We start from the raw sequence: 23,674 nt of genomic DNA on the forward strand, positions 1-23,674 counted from the left end.
CATCTTCTAGTAGAGCAGGCATAAAATCCTACATCATCTGATGCAATACTAAGCTCAGCACCATACAATACGATAGTAAACCATATAATATAACACATCATGCACGTCCAGTGATGTAACAAATGCCCCCGCAATGCGGGGGCCCCAGAGCTCCAGGGGGCCCCCTCAGCACCGTACTCTGGCCAGAGTGCTCCTCATTGTGTCCGGAGGAGGCCCTCTCCCTCTACTTTGCAGCAAGGGTTGCTCCCTCAAGTTTCGTTATGCCACTGTGCACGTCATGCCATGTCATTCCACTCTACAACATCCAACACCAGAATATACGTCATCCACACAGTAACATGCAACATCACCAAATCCCAGCATAGCCAATCATTCCATATGATACCTCAAAACCACAGTTCATAAAACCGCACTGCAGCATATAATGTGAAATGTGTAAATTACAACACACCACTCCTTGCCGCTTAACAAGTTTCACTACAGGTCTCCAAACTAGAAAACTTCCTTTAAGACGAAGCCGGAATCACGCTGTGCCTTTACAGCACCGGCAACAGAACAAATGTGTCTTTAGAAGGCATTTGTTCTGCACACAAGTTGTTACAATGACTTGCTTTAGGAGGGCGCAATGGTGGAGTGGTGTTGAAATTAAAGTCCAACACCTTCCCTACTGTTGCACAGACTGGAGTTGGAATAGTAAATTAAAGAATTCCAATATCCAGCACCCTCCTAAGGCAAGTCATAAAAACGACTTGCACGCATAACAAATGCGTGCTAAAGACGCATTTGTTCAAATGACGGAGTTCCCAAGGCATGCATGAAAAAAGCATGTGGAATTCTGTCATACATTCCACCAAACCACATCAAACCGCATCATAGCATTTATGATCTCAGTACACTATCAGTCACTGCTCCTCGCCATACCAAACCACATTAAGCCACTGTATAGATCACCATACCATTCCACTAAAAACTACAAATCATATAAAATGCAATAACACTGTTCTACAAAGCATAACATCACGCTGCACTTTAACATATCAAATTTCATCCTAATTACTCCCATCTACCACTCGACACAAGTCTATTCATTATAATTTCTCACTAAACCAAAGCATGTGATGCCACAGCATATTATAACACATATATATATATATGGATCAAGGCTGCGTTGTCAGCCGAAACGCGTCATGGACATATCTGGTGACAAATAAACAAATATTTCTGCACAATTTATGGGTCTTCACTCGCCTTTGTTGGAGAGATTCATCTGGATTTGCGATATATATACATATATATATACACATTCACCGCATTCTTCTTTCTGACGTGTTCATGTCAAAGGAAACGAAAGGACAGCCGGGGCTCCAATATATCAGCATGTGATTAACTTTCTTTAAAAAAATAACGCCCGACATGTTTCAAAGTCTTTGCTTCTTGTTCACAGGTCCGGGCAATTCGACACTACTAGCTCTAAAACATTCCCACCACACCACACTGAGCAGCGCCTTCTGAATGGAAACTACCCTCAACAATCCACACCACTTTTCGTGGTTACAGTATACACCACACGACAACACCACTTACTAAAGCACATGCAGAAGTGCACAGCTTTCAGCCTTTTCAACAACACACCCAATGAAAACATGTCCACCCAAAATAAGTACTCTAAAAAATGTAAAAATTTATAAACACCAAATTCTGCCAAGGGTGCATTGACAACAGTACATGATCATTCATACAAACCTTAAAACATTGTCATTAACAATAATGCTTCTCTGTGTGCCATACACTGTAACACTGCGCTTGTCTCTTCAGCAGTAACCCTGTTTACCAGTATGATACTTTTGGTTTACAGCAGCTACTGACATTCAACTCTCTCAAATGTTTTCACCTGTCAATAAGAAATGTATTGGCACTGATCTTCTCAGCAATAAAATAGCTCTACCCTCTGTGTGTCCTGAGGTGGAAGGGTTGAGAGAAATAATCTAGCACTGGAAATGCCCGGCCTGCCGTGTGTCTGGTCGCAGAGCTCACAGGCACCCAAACCTGGCTGCAGTAGTTGCCAGGGGTCAGGAGTAGATTGAAAATTCTATATCTTGCTTAATACCGAGAGTTTATTGCTGTCTAGACTCTGCCTTGACAGACCGTCTCCTGGGCAACATTTATGATTATTTCAAAAGATGGTAGCATCTAAACACAAAGGGGCATATTCACAAGGAGTTATCGCAGTGTTAGCGGCACTTTTCTGCCACTAATGCGGCGATCATTTTATCGCCCTATTACCAAGCTGTCGCTCACAGCTGTTAGCGACAGTTTTAGGCAAAACCGCCCGTTAAAAAGATCACTACTTCTGTTAGCGATAATTATATGCAGGAGAGGCATTCCTGTGCAAAATCGTCCGCAAAGCCCACTACTCCATATTCACAAGGGGATCCTTGAAGTTCTGAAGCCCAAAAAAACTGTCTCTAACTGCAGTTAGAGTCAGTTACTTAAGACCAGAAAATAGCTGGTCTTAAAAATGGGAGTCCAACTTTGGGCCTCATCTCAGCAGGTTTTGGTGGAATGTTGCAGAGCTGCCCTGCGACACAACTACAGTGCAGGAATGCGCACCATCAATAAGATAGTGCGCATTACTGGGCCCCAGGCATGAAAAGTGTTGCAGCGCTGCGACAAGACAGCGTTGCAACACTACTCACTATGCCCTACTTGTGACAGCATGGATGTACTGTATTCACTGGACAGCGCTCCATGACGCAAGTAATGACAGATACGTCAGGAATCCTGACGTATCTGTCTCTGCTAAATTCACGCATTGCTGCAGTCATGACACAAACCATGATGCAACTCCATCAATCCATGGGGCCAGCCTATCCCTGTGGCACTGCATCACCCTCATGCCTGCCATCAGGCAGGTGGAAGGTACTGATGCAGTGCTCTTCATGAGGGGTTCCCGAATGTTGGCGCTGTTGGAGATCCATAGGTGGTGGTTGCGTGCTGCGGTGTCATCGTTTGGAAGCATTAGTAGAGTGTTGGTGCGGAGGAAGTTGATGAGACGTTCTTCGGTGGCCTTGATCCAGCTGCTAGGGGGTGCAATGATAACGGTGGCATCCGGTGGGCAAGGTGAAGACGTGATGTTACCAATGATGGTCGGTCCAGTAGAGTCCGGTTTTGTGGCTGTAGTTGAAGTTCCCGCTTGCAAAGGTGACGTGCTCGACCGTGTGTCCTGCTATGTGGTTTGTTGAGGTGACTTGCATCTGATGTAGGGAAGCTTCCCCAGGAGGGGGTGGTGTCCTGGTCACTGGGGTTGTCCAGGTGGAACTTGAGTTCACCAAGTAGGATGTCGTCTGTGGATGGGAGACCCTGGGATGCAATGAGGTCTACAGTGGTATTGGAGAATGGCGGGCCATGGCCCGGGGGGCCTGCACATGAGGGTATCGCAGAGGATGTGCTTGGGCTTGGTCCGGATCTGGGAGTTGAGGTGGTCCATGGTCTCCCTTGGGTCATTAGAGTGTGTGGTCAGTCAGAGTGTGCTTCTGTAGGTGATGGCAATGCCTCCTCCTTGATGGTCGGGGTGCCCCTTGTGGGTGATACTGCTGCCGTCAGTGATGGCGATGGAGATGTCCGGTCCGGAGCAGGGGTTGGTCCTGGCAGGCGAGGTAGCATCCAGGCTTGATGGCGAGGAGGCTGCTGTCATCGTAGCGGTGGAGTGCCCAAGAGGAAGGCTCCTTGGTGCTGAGCGGAGTCCAGGGGCAGACGGACGCAAATGGCTTAGCCTATGGGTTGCCTTTGGCATGGGAGACGACCATTACAATGCAGGCAGTACATCGTTAACAACGCAACTCTGACAACGCAGGTGCCTTTACATCGCATTTGATTACAACGCATTGGGAGGTCAATAATGGGGTAATTTAAAGTTTTTCGGGTAGTTATGGGTTTCAGTTGTAAAATATGAAAATTGGGGTGTGTTTTGAGGTAAAATATGGAAATTGGGGTGTGCATTTGGGTCCAATTTGATTTTTGGGTGTGTTATGGGGGTCCAAAGGGGAATTCTAGGATTCACGGTTGGGTTTGGGTTGCACACACTGAAGTGGGAATAGTGATATTAATGTCTCCGCTATACAACACCTACTCTACTGTTGCAATGTGCCTAGTATTAGTATGCATTGGAATGGAATGAGATGTTATGGCATGCGTCACAACCACGTATGTGCCTTTGGCACATGAGTGGTGCGCCCACTGTGCATGGGCGCACAGCTGCCGCCATTGAGAAGTGCTGGGGGGGCTGGACAGCTGTGAGGTGGTAAATGCTGGAAAGAACACTGGATGGGGTGTGGATGCGGGATGTGTGTGTGAGCGGGGCTTTTAAATATTTTAATAAGGGAAGTCTTACCTCGAAGCCGTGTCCTGTGTCTTCATTGCTCCTGATCTCCTGCGTCTGCTTCCAAAAACAGGAAGTAGGCAGCCAGGCTCCCTCCCCTGAGTCACAATGCTGCGATGCAGCGGTGGGATTGGTAATTGGCAACGGGACAAGGCATGCAGCCAGGGGCTGGAGGGGTGGGCATGTTATCCATGCAAGCTGTAATGCAGCCTGCATTACGAACAGGGAAGTGCGCATGACTGCTTTGGGCGGCCTGAGTGGGCTGACCAAGCAGTCATTGCGCACTTGAGTGGGCATGCCAATCGCCCATGCCTTGCCCCATGCTTGGAGCAGTCCTACCCACCCTCCCACACGCAAAGGAAACATAGCACGGTTACATCAGTAAGTTATCATCATATGATGATTGTTCCTCTTTTGCACTGCTTGAAAGCAGTGGGGCGACGCTCTTCCACCATATCGGATGAGCAGCCATTGGGGGTGCTCCATCTATGTGTGCTAGGCCTGGTCGACTCGACCCCCAGGCGTCCTGCACTACGTGTCCCAACTTCTCCTTACCTGGACATTGACACTGTGGCGCAATCCGCTGCACTCTCTAAAAATCTGCGACTCAGCCAGCAGGAGCCTCAGCCAGGTGGGATTTCACAAGCCTGGGTCCAGCAGTTGCCGCCAAGTCCGCTGTTGAACCTCCCGATGCAGTTGATGCAGCATGGCCCCCTTTGGCGTGAAGTTGCAGTGCTCCCACCACACAAGTTTGGAGCAGCTCAGGGGCCTCACCCTCCACAGCGTCCGGCCAGCCCAACATCATCCAGCCTGTGATACAGAGAGGCGGCACCCACCGTTGATAATCTCCTCCATGCACCCCGGTGTAGTGGTGGATCGTAGTATGTGATGCAGACCTCCCTACGTTGGGACGCAGGAGCGCCTCTACTATTAACAGCTCCAAGGGTCGCAAGGTGGTCTTCTCACACAGACAAGCAGCGTGTCTCCATGCGACCTGCCAGATTTCACCACCAGGTACGGGCGATTGTCACACATCAATGTCTACCGCCATGGCTCATCGACTCCACAACTCCTCCGCATACCACTCCAGGCTCCAGTCGCAGGTCCAGCGAGGCATCCAGACGCAGGTCCAGCGAGGCATCCAGGCTCCAGACGCAGGTCCAGTGAGGCATCCAGGCTCCAGACGCAGGTCCAGCGAGGCATTCAGGCTCCAGGCGCAGGTCCAGCGAGGCATCCAGGCTCCAGACACAGGTTCAGCGAGGCATCCAGGCTCCAGATGCAGGTTCAGCGAGGCATCTTGGCTCTCATCCTGGTCATCCTGGATGTTAGGTGGCCCCATTCTGCATTATTTTGGTTTTTATGCCTATTTTCTATTGGATGTTAACTGATAGGCTATTTTTTGCATTAGAGACAAAAAAAACTCACGTTGGGCTGGCTAACGTGAGTTTTTTTGCCGCTAATTGACCTATCGATAACGCCAGATTTCCTATCGCCTTCGCGCTGATGTTAGCTGCAGTTTTCACCGCCGTTCCCTGATACTATCGCCATGTAGTGACGGCTTGTTAATACGCCGCTAACATGGCGATAGTTTTCAGCGTTAGGCGGCGATAGAAAACTGCTGCTAACTGGCGTTTGCAATAGGTATCGCCGGTCCTTGTGAATATCCCCCCAAGTTTCAAATACCACGATTCACAATAATCAATTTCCCGGGGGTTAAAACCATGAATAATGTCACAGAGCCTGAAACAAGAGGACAGCGACTTTCGGAAGACAGAGTGGTCAATAAACAGGAGGCTGAGCATCATGAATGTAAGAGTTAAAGTCTAGTTTATGATAATGAAAAAATATTGGGCCCCAGACACTAATGCAGGAAAACCAAAACATTTTGTAAAACTGAGTCCAGTGTGACATGAGCCACTGTGGCCCTTCATATCATACGTCAGGAACGAGGCACCTAAGACAAATACCCCATAGCCCTAAAAACATATTTTAACTACTGATTCCCCTGTAGAGGGTTCACAAATAACAGATAGCATCATTGTAGATGATTAGGATTAATTGAAGGGCATTTCTTCCCGCCCCCCAGAAATCACTCCCACAGCAAAAATGATCGCCCTTCAAACCACATCACTCACACTCCCCCTTGCCAGGTTTGGACCGAAGACCCTGCCCATCCAAACCCTCACGAAGGCACTGCCTACATTTGGAATGGTCACAAATTGCAGACATAGGACTCTCCACATGAAGTGTCTAGAAGATACATGTTAAACACAAAAAACACATAACGTATTCATATAATGATAGCTATCTAATTCTTAAAATGCTTTCTTAAACATATGGGATTCCATTGTCCATCTTTTATTTGTGTAGTGTTAATAACACATACGTCAGTGCAAGCTGTCATGAAACAAAAATACACTCTTAACAAATGCTGAAGTTATCAGCTCTTGAAATCCATATGGAAAAGAATGGATATAGTTTGCCGATTTTTACTTGCTGTGACCTCGAACCCTTCTGTTAATGTGCTAATGTGTAAACAAAACGACATGCACATGTGCAAATAATGACATACTCTGCAGATAAAGCACATACTAATATTTCACACAATATTTTGTAGTCATACAAAATGTGCTTGTGTTGCATTGCAAAAATATTTTCTTTAAATATCTTTAAATCAATGCAATTTAATGTCAATATACTGTTTTGTTTATGTAAACTAACACCTACAATTATGCTATGACACATAAATTATAATGCAAAAACAACAGTTGATGGACAGAATGCAGAACAATGTCATACATTCACCCCAGTACAGAGATCTAGGCCTAAATCCATCGGTTTTTTGCTCGCCATTCCAGGTTGAACCCAGTCATATGCAAATCAGTCTTGACCCTGTGCCTCATGGGAACAGTCCAGCCCGAACTGCCAAGCCAGGTCCTCCCTGGACTGGAAACAAGCATCCTAGGACCGGTTTCGTGGTTTCACCCCTCTTCAACCAGGATAGGTTGATTCCATTGGCATGGAGAGCACAGGACCCAGGTCTGGGCATACCCGTCCCACTCTGGGTGACAAATGCAAAAACAACAGTTGATGGACAGAATGCAGAACAATGTCATACATTCACCCCAGTACAGAGATCTGGGCCTAAATCCATCGTTTTTTTGCTCACCATGCCATTCCAGTTTGAACCCAACCATATGCAAATCAGTCTTGACCCTGTGCCTCATGGGAACAGTCCAGCCCAAACTGCCAAGCCAGGTCCTCCCTGGACTGGAAACAAGCATCCTAGGACCGGTTTCGTGGTTTCACCCCTCTTCAACCAGGATAGGTTGATTCCAGTGGCATGGAGAGCACAGGACCCAGGTCTGGGCATACCCGTCCCACTCGGGGTGACAAATGCAAAAACAACAGTTGATGGACAGAATGCAGAACAATGTCATACATTCACCCCAGTACAGAGATCTGGGCCTAAATCCATCGTTTTTTTGCTCACCATGCCATTCCAGTTTGAACCCAACCATATGCAAATCAGTCTTGACCCTGTGTCTCATGGGAACAGCCCAGCCCAAACTGCCAAGCCAGGTCCTCCCTGGACTGGAAACAAGCATCCTAGGACCGGTTTCGGGGTTTCACCAATAAATTATAATGTCCATATTAATAAGAAGCCCAGCAGCAATCTGTGCTTTATTAAATGGTACATGATTCGAACTTGACAAATCATGATACATTATGAGGACTTTGTCAGCTTTCTGTAACAGAGAGCAGGTGATGTGGATGCAAACGATAGTCCTAGTACTACTGAACCCCAATGTCTTTGAAAATGCATATTTTATTTAGCACTAGATATTATCCAGCGCTTTGTAAGTAAAAAAATGAAAATGACAAAAGCCATGATCCACTTGTACTCTTGTTCCCTTCCTGGAAAACACCCTGACACCCAGTGGGTAAGGGTTCTTCTGAAAAAACACTTTTCAAAGTTTATAGGCACATTAGTTAAACATTACTTAAAGTGGTTCAACGTTGTATAGCATCCAGAACAGCCATGAAACTCGTTTGTACTGTGGATACTTTCATGAAAATGGATTTTCCTTCACAGGGAGCCATTGATGTATTGGGGTTCAACCACGAAGAAAAATTAGGGATCTTCAAACTAACAGGGGCTGTCATGCACCAGGGGAACATGAGGTTCAAGCAGAAACCAAGAGAAGAGCAGGCGGAGCCAGATGGAACAGAAGGTAATATTCTTCTTCCATAAGGCAATAATGTTTCAAGAATGTAAGAGTAACTTTGTGATGGGACAATGTAACCGTATTTGAACTAACTCGCTCATTATTCTAGTTATGGTTTACTTTCCTCTCATGCTTTCCTGTCTGTCAATTTCAGTTTTCCATTCTTTTGTCTTTGTGAATCATGCAAAGTCTAAATACTTCTTGTAAATAAATACTAAAAGAAGGATGAACATGCTTTCCTTCATCCCTTCCCCAAAGATCATTTCGGCCAAAGTTCTTAAATGCATGGAAGTGATTCACAGATAGTGTGAAAATAATATACTCAATACCTGAATTACCCCTAAAATACATGTCCTGATTTTTGTAGATAAATAAGTGTGGTATAAATTTTTACCCACAAATCAGAGAGGCAAAGACTATTTTAGTCAGAGGTCATGTCACAAGATCTGAGCAATTAATTTACATATGGCCAAAAGAAAAGTGGAAATAGTTTTGCGGCACTATCACAAATGCATATTTTGAATGCTGGACATGATCCTCCGCTAAGTAAAAAAAAATATATCGGTGAAGCCTTATATTGCTCACAATTACCAATGTGAATTTACTGCTTTACTAATAAAGAATAGAGGAGCAAAGCTTAACAGTTAGATGATTTGGCAAATCTTCTGCGGCCTTTGAGAGTGTACAAAAGGTTCTTGTATTGTATCGCCCCCTAGTCATCTCCCTTGTATTCCCCCTTTTTCACCTATTTATAATTTACGTTTAGCCAATATGCAACAGGGTAGGATTGGGACAGAAAAGAGGTCATGTTATTAAAAGAAAATTGTTCCCCATTAGCGTATTAGATACTTTCAAAAGGACCCCACATTTGCAAATCAGGGCAGTTTTAAACTTGTAAAGACACCCTGTATAAATATTTTGACAGCTGTGGAAGACTATGAATCTGTGCTTGCTGCGGTCAAAGCTTGTGATTAACTCAGGGAAATCACAGTAAACACTCTGCATAGCAGACCATAAAACAGGCCATAAAATAGCTAAAAAACAACCTAAACACTGACCTGTCAGACCAGCTCTTTGGGCTCTGCCAGATAGTCTTTATGCCAGTCCAGTTCTAGAAGACACAAGCTAAATAACACGAATCAACACAATTTCTTGGCCAGTTGAAATAAGCGATCTTTCCACAGTCATAACAGCTCTGCTGGCAGTGCTGTGAATCTCAGTGCCTCATAAGCCTAGGCTGCATAGACTTGAATTCATCTCAGCCCTCCTTACTCCACCACCACACACTGTTGCCCCCTTATTTCAATCTTGCAGGTTCCTGTTTTCTCCCTTTGTTCCTGTTATCTTTCTCTTCCCCCTTCTTTCCTGTGTGTGTATCTTTCACTCTCTTGCTCACAGTCAATATCTGATGGTGAAAAATAAGTGTTGGTCCTCAAAAATGAGCGCTGGTGGCCCCAACCAGCTCAAATTAAGTACCGTGCCAGTCGGAACCTGATATGCACATGTAAAATATAAACTGTGCACACGCAGGACACATTTGCCTGTATAAATTGAACTTCTAGCGCCTGATTCACAGAGAGCCCCCACACTCGTGGCGGAGGCCCCGCAGTCATGGGGGAGTCTCCCCTCTCGGGGCCGAATCTCCGCAATGAGAATTCTCTTTACAGAGATTCCACCCCAAGTGCGGAAACTCCCCCACGGCTGCGGGGCCTCCGCCATCAGTGCGGAGGCCCTTTCAGAATCAGGCCCCTTGTTTCTTCCATGGAGCAAGAATATCTCTTGTGTACATTACAGCTTTTCTCTGATGTAACTCTACAAAATGGCCTATTTTCAAGCGTGTAAATAAATGTATTTCATTTTAATAGTTCTCTTGCACCTTCTTTGCTTTTCATGTGGTGTGTTCTACTGCCCTATCTATAGGTTAGTGTTCTAGAACTATTTCTAATAACATACGTTCTTAGCTAGATCTTCCATGGAAAATGGCGAGAAAGACACTTTCAAATCAATGCTTATGTTGCTGACGGGTTTAGACTTCTGATGCATTTATTCAATCAGACTGGCAAGATGTGTTTATTTCTATGCTTAGATTTATTTTGAAAAAGCAAGGGCATTTGTTTTTAAAGAACCTTCTCACCCTTTCTTTCCTTCTAAATATTTAATTTTTTTAGAGACAGTATAAAAGAGAATGCATGCAATACATACATACATGAGGCCTTCTAGAAAATACGTATGTCAATAACGAAATAAATTGCTTCTGTCTCCAACCGTGTACAAAAGGGAATACGCATTATGTTTTTTTAACTATGCGAAGTTTGTACTTTCATAATGATTGTGAATTACAGAGGAAAACCTTCACAAATTTGCAAACCCCAGTATTACAGCAGTGCTAGATATGTGTGAGCTTCTATGCCAGATGAAAGTAACATTACTGAACAAAGATATGATTTATTATTCACAGATGCAGACAAAGTAGCCTATTTGATGGGCCTGAATTCTTCTGACCTCGTAAAATCCTTGTGTTGTCCCAGAGTAAAAGTTGGGAATGAATATGTAACAAGAAGTCAAAGTGTTCAGCAGGTAATCCTATACAGCCAGAATCTGTCTCTTTTAATTATAAATTGTCTTTGGAAAACTCTTCCCAAATAATAAAAAAAAGTCAGTTTATTGCCTGTCTCACTCCCCTAGTTTCCATACTTTAATCTATCCTTCTAATTATCTATCTATCTATCTATCTATCTATCTATCTATCTATCTATCTATCTATCTATCTATCTATCTATCTATCTATCTATCTATCTATCTATCTCTCTCTCTCTCTCTCTCTCTCTCTCTCTCTCTCTCTCTCTCTCTCTCTCTCTCTCTCTCTCTCTCTCTCTCTCTCTCTCTCTCTCTCTCTCTATTGTCCCGCTCCTGCCATGGTTGAGAGTGGTCTTCTGGTCAAGACCAGGACCTGGTTGTGGCTAGAAGCCATGGCCCATAATATCCAGTACGATTCCCAGCCTTGCACAAGTGGCTGAGCTAAATCCGCCTAGGATTGATAACTGGCTACGAGACTCATTTGACATAGTCCTACCAGCCAAACTCAGTCATTCAGTCAGATACCACCCCCCTGCTCCTTGGTTTACCTAGGCATTATGGGGACTGAAACAAAGATGTAAGTGCCTGGAGAGGTCTGGGAGGCTTTCCTATGATGAGGAGAGCGAGCTTAGATATAAAACAGCATTGAAAAATCATCATGGTCTTTGTAGAGTTGCTTGGAGTACTTTTTATTCAGAGCAAATTACTAAAGCACAAAACTGTCCCCAAACTCTTTTCAGAGCAGTCAGGGACCTCTCTAACCCTAACAACGTCTCAGCAGTGCTGGTACTGTCACAGCCACAATGCAAGGAATTGGCACTTATTTTTGTTAAAAAGGTGATGGACATCCAACATTCACTGACGACTGGCTGTATGCAAGCTTCCGAGTCAAGCATCAGCTTGATGTCTCTGGTCATCGAGGACCTAAAAGTCTCAGTCCCCACACAAGCTTGCAAGAAACTGAATTCGTGGGCCACACTCGACACACCCTCTGTTTCTGTCATTGCTTCATTCAATAAAGTTTGGTTCCCTGAGAGATCCCCTCTCCCCAGTCAAGATTAGCACCTTTGATCCTGATATCATGTCCTTTTTGACATGACTCCTCAACTCCTCTCTACACGAACATGGAAATATGCACGGTCCTCCTCCTAGAAACCTAATTTGAACCCCTAAAATTGGTCAAATTACAGACCAATTTCAATGCTTCTCATCATGTCCAAAATATTGGAGAATCATGTTAATAAACAACCTTCCAGTTTCGTGGAGTCTCAACATTTTTTACATCCTTCTCAATCAGGATTCAGAGCAGGACACAGTACTGAATCTGCCCTTCTAGGAGTCGTGAAACACCTCAGATGGCTCCTATATGAAGGTGAAACGGTTGAGGTTATTCAACTCGATTTTAGCGCGGCGTTCAAAACTGTGTCCCATGCCACTCTTTTGGAGAGGTTGCCAGATCTTGGTCTTCAAAGGATAGCCTTATCCTGGATGGCATCCTTTTAAAAAGATTGTGCCTTCCAGGTTTTCTCATCCAGTGCATCTTCTAAACCAATGCCCTCACCTCTGGAGTGCCGCATGGATCAGCCTTAAGTCCGACGCTATTTAACATCTATGTCCGTCCACTCACTGAATTGGTGGACAGTTGTGGCCTGACTCTAATTTCATATGCAGACGACACACAAATCATTTTCTCCTTGTCATCTGCTCAGTACCACAACTCCAAGGCCTTGAACTGTTTGGGTTTGGTGGCTACGTGGATGAACAACAATTCACTCAAACTCAATGGAGACAAGATAAAGTATTGGTGCTGGGAAAGGACCCCTTGCTTTGGGACCCACTGAAATGGCCTGAAACCCTGGGTACTCTTCCAGATCCAGCTCCCAAGGTAAGAACCTTGGTGTTCTGCTGGATGAGAATGTGTCCATGAAGCCTCAGGTGGGGAAGGTGGCCACCACCTGTTTCAGAGTTCTGAAATGGCTGAGGAAAATCATTTGGTTACTGCCATTCCCAGCTCAAAGGATGGTGATGCAGGCACTCACTTTGTCAAGGCTGGACTACGGCAACGTCCTTTATCTGGAGGTGGATAAAGCCTCCGTCAAACTTTTGCAAGTACTCCAGAACTCAGCTATAGGCTGCTCTACAGTCTCCCTAAGGGTGCCTTGACAGCTACCCTCCTCCGTAAGCCTCCGTTGTTCACTATGGAGAAGCGAATCACATTTACAGTCTTGTGCTATGTGTACAGAGCGAGGTCAGGTGTCGGTCCACGATACATTCAAGAACTAATGAGTTTGTATCAGCCAGCTCGTTCCCTATGCTCAAGCGACCTATCCCTGTTCATAGTCCCCAGAGTTAGACAGAACACATGGAAGGCTGGTCTATCGAATATCAGGGTTCCATGAACCTTTGAAGTTGCACCTCTTTGACCATCTTCCGAAAACAGTTTAAGACTTGGATGGTCCGAGTCAGTAGGGCCTTGCCAGATCCAAACTGCTGCTAAAGCGCCAGGAAACCTTGTGTGGGTAGCTGTGCACTATATAAGACTTTAATAATGATAACTATCTGTCTGTCTGTCTGTCTGTCTGTCTGTCTGCCTGACAGTCTGTCTGTCTGTCTGTCTGTCTATCTATCTATCTATCTATCTATCTATCTATCTATCTATCTATCTATCTATCTATCTATCTATCTATCTATCTATCTATCTATCTATCTATCTATCTATCTATCTATCTATCTATCTATCTATCTATCTATCTATCTATCTATCTATCTATCTATCTATCTATCTATCTATCTATCTATCTATCTATCTATCTATCTATCCATCTATCCATCTATCTATCTATCTATCTATCTATCTATCTATCTATCTATCTATCTATCTACCAATCTACCTATCTATCTATCTATCTATCTATCTATCTATCTATCTATCTATCTATCTATCTATCTATCTATCTATCTATCTATCTATCTATCTATCTATCTATCTATCTATCTATCTATCTATCTATCTATCTATCTATCTATCTATCTATCTATCTATCTATCTGTCTGTCTGTCTGTCTGTCTGTCTGTCTGTCGGTCCCACCGCACCCTCAACAATGCAGAGAGGCCATGACTCATGAGAGGCAAAGCCTTGATGCCCATCACCTCTTTCAAGAATTGCAATGCATACCACTATATACTTAGTGAATCTTCATGCATTATGTATGCCATGCTGTTTTCAAGTGGAGTAAATGTAAATAAAGTTATTTAACTCTCAGCAGAGTAGAAGGGGTTAAATCCGTGCAGTGAGGTAAGACTAAAACAACTAAGGGCCAGATGTAGGTAAATCAGTTTTGCGAGTCCTTTATAGCGATTTTTAGCAAATCGCTATTAAGGACTCGCAAAATGGAATGTATGTAGGAATCGCAATAATAATTGCGATTCCTTAATATTCCTTAATTGTGAATTGAAAATTGCGATTCGCAATCAAGGAATACCTTCCCATTCATTTCTATGGGCCTAGGGGCCCATAGGAATGAATAGGAATTGCGCACACAATTTGCGAATACCCAATAGGAACTTGCAAATTGCGTGCACAATTTCAAGGGTGCAACGGTTCCAAAGGACACCCTGTGGCACCCCTGAAATGTGCATGTGTACACATGTGCCACACATACATGCCCTAAGGGGATGTATGTGTGCCACATGGCAATTTGAAAAAAGCAAAAAAGTGCTTTTTTAAAGGAAATCGCAAATTACCACCAACTTGAAGTTGGTGGTAATTTTCGATTTCTTAAGGCAATATCGCAATTTGCGATGCCTACTAGCACAGCATTTAGGGAATCGCAAATTCCGATTCTCTAAATACTTGCGAGTAGGTATTTGCCTTCCTACATTGCACACAGCTGAATTGCAATCGCAAACACTGAAATTCTGCGAATTTCAGCGTTTGCGATCGCAATTTGGCTTGCTACATCTTGCCCTAAGTCATATAAGAATGTCCCTAGTTTTCTTTTGAAAAGTGATTATAGAATTCAGTCTATGGATACATTACCAGCGTTTTCTCCAGTCATTAAGGTGTACTGTGGTATACCATGATATTTGACCATTTCACAATGATAATGAATGTGTGGATCTGTATTTGTTAGTACATTGGATAAAAATAATGCATTATTGTACAATATTTATTTTCGTGGGCTTGCCATAAATATACATACATACATCCTAGCACTGTCAATGAAACACTAATTATTGTATTTCATGTTTTCAGGTTCAAAACGCTGTTAGTGCATTAGGAAGAGCTGTGTATGAAAAATTATTTTCGTGGTTGGTGACCCGTGTTAATCAGCAACTGGATACAAGGCAGTCAAGGCAATACTTCATTGGAGTGCTGGACATTGCTGGATTTGAAATATTTGATGTAAGGGTTGCCAGTACGCTGAGTTGTAATGTTCCATTTTAGCACGGTTCTGTAGGAGGTTTATCTAGTCTTTGACCAAAACTTTATCTTTCTTCATTTATTTTATATTCAGTTCAACACGTTTGAACAGTTGTGCATCAACTTCACAAATGAAAAACTGCAACAGTTCTTCAACCACCACATGTTTGTCCTGGAGCAAGAGGAGTACAAGAAGGAAGGAATTGAGTGGGAGTTCATAGACTTTGGGATGGACCTGGCAGCCTGCATTCAGCTTATAGAAAAGGTAAACTATTTGCCAAAATCTATGTTGCACATAGTTTTCTGCTTAATTTCAATTCATTTAACAGTAGCATATATGTTTGTTTATGGTATAGTAGTTACATCAACATCTAGGTGTGTTTTATAAATGGCGTAAATTGTTCGTAAAATAATGTAACTATAATAAGCCAACCAGAATCTAAACGCACACAAATATATTAAAGAATGCAAGTGTAGCCATTCTTAGCTGTACCTCAAAGAAAAATGTGTGTAAGTTTGAGATCAAGAGAGTTTGCTCAAGTTGATACACCATCAAATTCAGGAAGGAGATTAAAAATGGTATAAGATGAAAGGCAGCAAATTCAGTATATTATTACAATGAAAGTCAAAGTGAGAGTCAAAGATAATGATACAAAAGCAAAAGTGGAAGCATTGCACAAAAGGAAAAAGAAAAGAGGAATGGCATGCACTAAGTACATTTTAACACTCCTAAAGCCCTTGTCTAATTAAATGATTATGCTTGATTGATAGAAAACCTTAACTATGTTTAAAAACCTTAACTCACTTTTAAACCTTTAAGAAACTGTTCTTGTTTGTGAGAAGCTCATCGATAATGATTAAAGTTTTTGAAAAATGTCCTCCTATTTGTAATAATTTGTCTACTTATTAAATAAATCCTGTAAAATATTCTTACTTTTTAAGTAACTACACACTTCAATAAATATTTTGCATTTCTAAATAAACGTTTTAAAATGGTTATGCTCAATTAATGTTCATTGAAAGTAATTGATATAACGTTGGAATTGTTTGAAAACATGAATGGAATGATTTTGGGGATGATTTGCTAAGTTTTTATAAACAGCTTTAAAAATATTCGCAAGCAGAAATTGTTTCCCAAAAACTATTTGGGCCATTTAGACCTTGTCGGACAGCCCCTGCCACCACTCCATGGATGCAGGACCATGTGCCGGTTTATGAGATCCCCAAATGGTGGATCTCTCTGCCTTTAGCTGCTGAGCAGTCGGCATGTTTATTTGCCCACATGCATCGTGCTTTTCTGTTTACTACAACAAATTTCAGGATCAGGAATTTGTTGTAAAACAACAAACAAGCAATTGCCTTGAGGCCTAGGGCATTTTATTGTGGCCCATCTGGGACATTTATTGATTTTCTTTCCAGGATTGCCATGCTTCACAAGCAAATTCAGTGACATTCAACTGCCCTAAAATGGTTGGGACAACAATCATTATGACCTAGCGTCCAAGTCACTAACTGGGTTTCCCCCACCTCTAAATGTGGTATGGAACAGCAAGATTGGTGGCTGGTGGACCTGCCATGTTGTTTGCTGCTTTGTCTGTTGGGAACATTTTATTGCATAGAAACAGGCTCGCACATGGTGGCTATGTAACTAATAATATTCTGATGAATGACTTTGTAGTATACCGATAGAGTAGCTATTTTGGAAATGTTGCAATTTCATGACATTTTTGTATTTTATATAAAATCAGCTTTTATTTATTTTGAACCACTATGGCAATGTCCCTAATACAACTGTAAAACATAATCAAAAGCCTAAGATGGTGTCAAGTCCTAGTTGTTGTTCAATAGCTATAATCCTTACAGATAATCATTGCAAAATTTGATCTGCTGTAAGAGATAACAATTGAGTTCTATATCTTGGTCATCACTGCAATAATCTTCTAACACTCTAACTACTTGACTTGTATTTTCAGCCACTGGGAATATTTTCAATTCTTGAAGAAGAATGCATGTTCCCAAAAGCTTCGGACACAACCTTCAAGAACAAGCTATTTGACCAGCATCTTGGCAAATCTCCCAATTTCCAGAAACCGAAAGTAGGAAAAGGGAAGGCTGAATCTCATTTTTCACTTCTTCACTATGCTGGAACTGTAGATTATAATGTCACAGGTTGGCTGGAGAAGAACAAGGATCCACTAAATGAGACTGTGGTGGGGTTGTACCAGAAAGCATCAATGAAACTTTTGGCATCTCTATTTCCTGCAACAGATGCAGGTAAGAGAAGCACAGCAAATCTATGAACTTTCTAAGAGATATATTTCAATAAATCTTGACAAAATGTGCACAAGGTATATCATACTGTGTTTAAATCTCTCAGCAATAGCGCACCTATTTCAACCTAGGTCACCTGACCTAAAACTAATTAATTATGGACCCAAAACAGACTTGTTTGCTTTTTTAGAATTCCTGACTCACAGTTGTTCCCTTTTCTTGGGAACACCACAATCTATTCTGCTATATGTATTAAAGAAGATTGACGGAAAATACGGCTGCCAATTCCTTGCTCGCAGTCTCATATTGCGCTATGAGTTCTAAATTTGTCTATGTTCTCAGTAAAGTTACTAGTGATAAAAGTTAAGACTTTGAGGCTATTATTATTATTATTTTTATTTATATGGCGCACAAATCATTCCCAAGGGGATCTCTCCGCGCCTGGGCGGCAGACTTCTACGGTGACATGTCTCAGTTGAATAGCCAGGTTTTTAAAAGTTTCTTAAATCTGGTTAGCAAGGTGCAGGAGCGCAGTTCTAGAGGTAGTGCATTCCAATGTTTCGGAGCCATATAGGAAAGGGCGCGGCCCCTTATCTTTGCTTTTTTAATTTTGGGCACTCGGAGAAGCTTTTGGCTGCTGGACCTTAAGAGTCGCGATGGAGTGTACCATTCAAGCTTTTTCAAGAGGTATTTGGGTCCCTGTCCATGTAGTGCCTCAAATACTAGGCACAGAAGTTTGAGAGTGCCCTCTTTCTGATGGGCAGCCAATGTAGCTTTTTTAATAGTGGCATAGATGCCGTCCGTGGAGGTTTGTTTAGGGCTAAACGGGCGGCCATGTTTTGCACTACTTGCAGCCTGGAAAGTAGGTCCTCCCTAGCCCCCATCAGGAGAGCATTCCCATAATCCAGTCTACTTATTAGAAGTGCCTGGATCAGGGCCCTTCTGGCGGAGATGGGAATCCATGGGAAGACCTTCCTTAACATACGCATCAGTCCAAAACATTTACCCGAGAGGGATTTAGTCTGTTCTTCCATGGATAGGTTGTTGTCCATTAAGGTACCTAGGTTTTTTACACTGTTATTGGGGAGGGGGCTGATCCTAGTTCCTCTGGCCACCACTCATCTGTCCAGATCTCTGCTGCTTTGCCAAACAATAAGATCTCCGATTTGTTGGAATTGAGCTGCAGATAGTTATTTTTCATCCATGAGGAGATTTTCATCATGCAGCCCTTACATCTGTCTCTGGTCACCCTAGGGTCCTTCTCTGTGGGAATTATCAAATTTGCAAATCTAATATTTTGGACTTCTAAAGGTAGAAGATACATTACATTTTAACAAAAATTAATATTAACCATTTTGAAACATTCCTTAAGATATGAATATCCAGCTCCATCACACAAAATGATTTGGGAAGGCATTTCGCCTAGCTGCCAACTTTGAAACTGGGGTAGCACCTTTGAGTAACAGCATTCGCTTAGCATCATGTGATTCTGGGCAAATCACTTAGGGCCGGATTACAACTTTGGCGGTGCGGTGCCGGGTCTGCACTGCCGGCGCACCGCCATATCAGTGGTCAAACCGCCTCTCCTGATTAGGAATTTCCTTTTGTCTGGCGGGCTGGTTTTTGGTGTTCCCACTGTGCTGGCTCTAAAAGGAGGCACCGTAATGTTAATGCCAAAAACAGTTCCTGCACGGCATGGACTGAGAAGTCCATGCCATGCAAGAACAGGGGCACATGCACACAAGGGGGCACATGTGGTGCCCCCTGTATGCATCCCCATTTGGAGGAGGCTTTTTTTCCTCTCCGCCACGGTGTTTAGGGAGAAGGAACCTCCATGACACCGCCGGCGGAGATTCATAATATGCTTGGCGGGACCGTGGCCGTCCTGCCAAGCATATTGCAGCCTCCTGACCACCCCAACATCGTCAGGGAATGGCAGTTCCCTGGCGACTGCTGGAAGGCTGTGGCCGTCCCACCGCCCGACTCATAATCGGGTGGTCGGGAGACCACCGTCCCCGCGAGTAGTCTCGTAATTGGGGCCTAAATCTCTCAATCCCTGAAAAAAAGAACCTGACCTCGTGGAATCTAATGTGGTGCGCATGTGAAGCACTCCAAGTTTATTTAGGTTGCGTTCGTACTATATAAAACTGAAAACTAAATAAATAAATGTTGAGATGTATGATTCCCAATATACGCTGAATATGAAAATAGGATCTTTTTATAAAGTAAAGCCATGGTTTAGTTGTTGGAGCTGTTATTGTTTGCACAGCTACAAAAATATTTCCCACGCAAAATAGTGTCAAATATTCTTAAGCCATCTTACCTAGTCAGTTATCAATTAGAATAAAAAATATTTCTCTTAGCCGTGTAGTCACATCCGGTCAATATGTACTCTTCCCATTGGCATATATATATCATATTCATAGAACATCAATGTGCAATGCTAATTAATTATTATAATCTGGCTATTGGTTAGGCTTGAGTTAGAATTGAATTTCTAACTTTGCTTCACATAATGGGATGGGCGTGACTAGAGAAAATGTGGCGTAATAAAATGTTATTTGCCCCTTCAAAAAGTAGAACACAGAAACAATACTAGAATGGAGAAAAACTCATTGTGTTCTTTTGCTTTTTCTTGATTTTTTCTGAGCCATAGCAACTTTGCTAAAATTGCTGACCTATACCATGAATTCATCGAACACTTGTTCACACATCGAAAGTGAACATAAAAATCAAGTAACTAAGACAACATTGCATTCACAATATTGCCATAAAGAGTAGCTTTTCAAGTGGTGTCCTGGGAAAGCATCAGGCTCCTGAGATTTGAGTGTCATGCTCCGCACACATTCTGCCACAGGAGGAACCTTGAATTCCAGGGAAAAGCTTGCACAGGACATGTGTTCCCAAGGGAGATAGGGAGAACATCAGGAGTTACACCTCATACTCTTTGAGTCAGGACCCCATACCAGGGCTGTAGGAGTTTCTTCAATGCCAATGGACACCTCCTGACACCAACGCCCAATAACAATCACTTGTCCTAAAAACACCTTGAGGACCACCTAATTACAAGGTTGTATTCTCTACACATCTGTTAATAAATCATGCGCTCATAGTGGTACTTGGGGCATATGCTATACTAGATTCATGCACTGATGTATTGTGCCTAAATATTGAATGTTTAATGCAGATTGAATTGTCATTTGTCAACATCCTCACAAAACCTCCCTTTTCCACCAAACTACAGAAAATGCAGGTAGACTAAGTGGGAAGAAGAAAGGATCTTCCTTCCAGACAGTGTCTGCACTTTTCAGGGTAAATATCCGTGCTAAACATTTGCTTCACTTTGATTTATATTCTTATTGTTTTGCCGCGTACTCATATCTTGATTTTTTTAGGAAAACCTGAACAAATTGATGACAAATTTGAGAATAACTCGACCACATTTTGTTCGCTGCTTGATTCCCAATGAAACCAAAACCCCAGGTAAAACACTCTAGAAATGCCTGCATTTTTGTGTTTTGTTCAGCTATAATATATTTGACATTAAATTCATGTAACATATCCAAATTTCAGGAGCCATGGACAACTATCTTGTTATGCACCAGTTACGTTGCAATGGTGTTTTGGAAGGAATAAGAATATGCCGGAAGGGGTTCCCTAGCAGAATCCTCTATGGAGATTTCAAACAAAGGTACTGGTTCTTGTGGGCAGTGTAAAAGATTTTATTATTTTATTCTAGTTTAAATAAAAAATAAATAGTGAATTATAAACAAAAGAACGGATTGATTTTCTGCAACAAACGAAGAAGGTCATCAATTACAAATGCATCTAGCGACCCCACAGAGCACTTTCGCAGAAGCCATGCACCAGTCCATCGCTATACGCCATGATTCAAAGATGGGGCTTGTGATGCTTCCGATTTCCCATATGTCTCATTACTTCACCTTGAGACCATAGAGAGATTTTCTAAAAACAGTGCAACGCTGCACAGTACCCAAAGTTGCTCACATGCTTTGTGCTACTGGGAGAGAGCAGCACAGGGTCATATAGACTAAGGGCCTTGGGGCAGATTTATGTTGCACTTGCGCCACTTTTGCGCCGCCGTTGCGTCACTTTTGTGACGCAGCAGCGGCGCAAATCCTGCGCCATGGTGCGGGGTATTTACAACGTGACGCATCTGGGAGATGCGTCACGTTGTAAAGCCTTGCGCCACATGTAGGCGTTCCAGGGCAGGTGGGGGCGTTCCGGCGCAGGAACGCCTCCTAAAAGTGGCTGAGTGAAATCTACAAGATTTCACTCAATCACTTTTAGGCCCATGCTGCGTCAAAACCCTGCGCCTGCTTGAAGCAGGCGTAAGGATTGACGCAGCATTGTACAGATAGGGCCCCCCAGAACATTGCTGGAGCTGCGTCGCGCTTGCGACGCAACTCCAGCAATGCGCAACTTTTACGGCACAGATGCGTCACGCATCTGTGCCGTTTTTGCCCCATGGTGCGCTGCATTATAAATGCGGCGCATCCATGGTGGCGCAGCTGTGGCGCATAATAACTGGCGCATCCCTGCTGATATGCAGGGATGCGCCAGTTAACATAAATCTGCCCCCTTATTTATATCTCAATGGATGGAATACTCTGTCACAAACGTGACGGATATCCTGTCCGCCGTATTATGATCTCCATAGGATATAATGTATTCCCCTCCGCCAAGATCTAAATTAGGCTCTAAGTTATGGTTCTGATACTTTCTTTCCCAATGCTGGCGCACTAACAGGCTGCCTAGTGCCACTCAACACCATTGCACATAATGCAAAGGTGTGTGTGATGTCTAGAAAATGTTTTGTACTGGAAGAACACCTTATAGTAAATACTATGCTCAGAAAAAGTTTCAAAGTTTTCACACATTTGGATGTCTCCTGCTTAGTGCCTACCTTAAGTAAGCATAATTGTAGGTGCAAAGTGCTGTCTAACAATGTTATTAGATGGGCTTTGAACAAATACCTTGGGTGGTAATGTGGTAACACCAAAATGCCATCCATAGGACACCCTCTTCACTCACAGAAGTGCAAAGCATTTTACTTTAAGAGCTTTGTATTGGAAAGTAAATACTTTATCAAGACTTTGCATTGGTTTGTGTAATTTTGCGTGACTTTTCACTTGTGCAAAGTGTTGCTAACGTTGCCCCATTAGTCCGCAGATTTGACGTCCTGTTGGCAGTGTAAGCTTGCCTCAGGGGAGCTAAACTGGCAATGGGAGTCATAATTATTTCAACAATTTCTATACAGCATATATTAAATAATGGAATTACTTTCTCAGATGATCAGATGGAATAATACTCCTCTTTATAATCATAATTTGAAAAGGCAATACGTTATTGAAAAAAAAATACATGCATTTTACAAAATGATTTATTACCGATTCACTAAATGTAAATATCTGTATTTTGAACTGGATTTTAATTGATTTGGCTGAAAAATAACACTTTCATTGTACGCTTGGCTGTAACAGGTACAAAGTGTTAAACCCAGCTGCCATCCCTGATAAGAAGTTTATCGACAGCAGGAAGGTGTGCGAGAAGCTCCTGAGATCCATTGACATCGACCACACTCAGTACAAATTCGGCCATACAAAGGCAAGTGTTACCTATGATGCCGATTTTCTGGTCAGCAGTTTACTTTGCGTGGCTTCTGGTTTCATAGTTCAAAAACATAAATGTTATCATTTTCTAGAGCGCGACCAAGATCAATTGCATTATTTAAACACCATTAAACAACATTGTTCTTTTGTACTGTGAAACTGG

At 42.9% G+C, this 23,674-nt stretch overlaps 1 protein-coding gene across 2 annotated transcripts in view; it reads left to right on the top strand.

The window, feature by feature from the left end:
- The window catches only part of LOC146809876 (myosin-3-like), a 290,498-nt gene that overhangs the window by 131,508 nt on the left and 135,316 nt on the right, over window positions 1-23,674 (top strand). For both annotated transcript variants that reach the window (XM_085616730.1, XM_085616731.1), the window contains 9 exons: window positions 8,475-8,613; window positions 11,066-11,184; window positions 15,440-15,589; window positions 15,702-15,872; window positions 17,581-17,881; window positions 21,123-21,190; window positions 21,274-21,361; window positions 21,452-21,569; window positions 23,383-23,506. In XM_085616730.1, coding sequence (XP_085472856.1) covers window positions 8,475-8,613; window positions 11,066-11,184; window positions 15,440-15,589; window positions 15,702-15,872; window positions 17,581-17,881; window positions 21,123-21,190; window positions 21,274-21,361; window positions 21,452-21,569; window positions 23,383-23,506 — 1,278 coding nt within the window. The remainder of the gene's footprint in view (window positions 1-8,474; window positions 8,614-11,065; window positions 11,185-15,439; window positions 15,590-15,701; window positions 15,873-17,580; window positions 17,882-21,122; window positions 21,191-21,273; window positions 21,362-21,451; window positions 21,570-23,382; window positions 23,507-23,674) is intronic.

This window comes from Triturus cristatus, chromosome 7, assembly GCF_964204655.1.
Source record: "Triturus cristatus chromosome 7, aTriCri1.1, whole genome shotgun sequence".
In the NCBI taxonomy this organism is placed as follows: domain Eukaryota; kingdom Metazoa; phylum Chordata; class Amphibia; order Caudata; family Salamandridae; genus Triturus; species Triturus cristatus.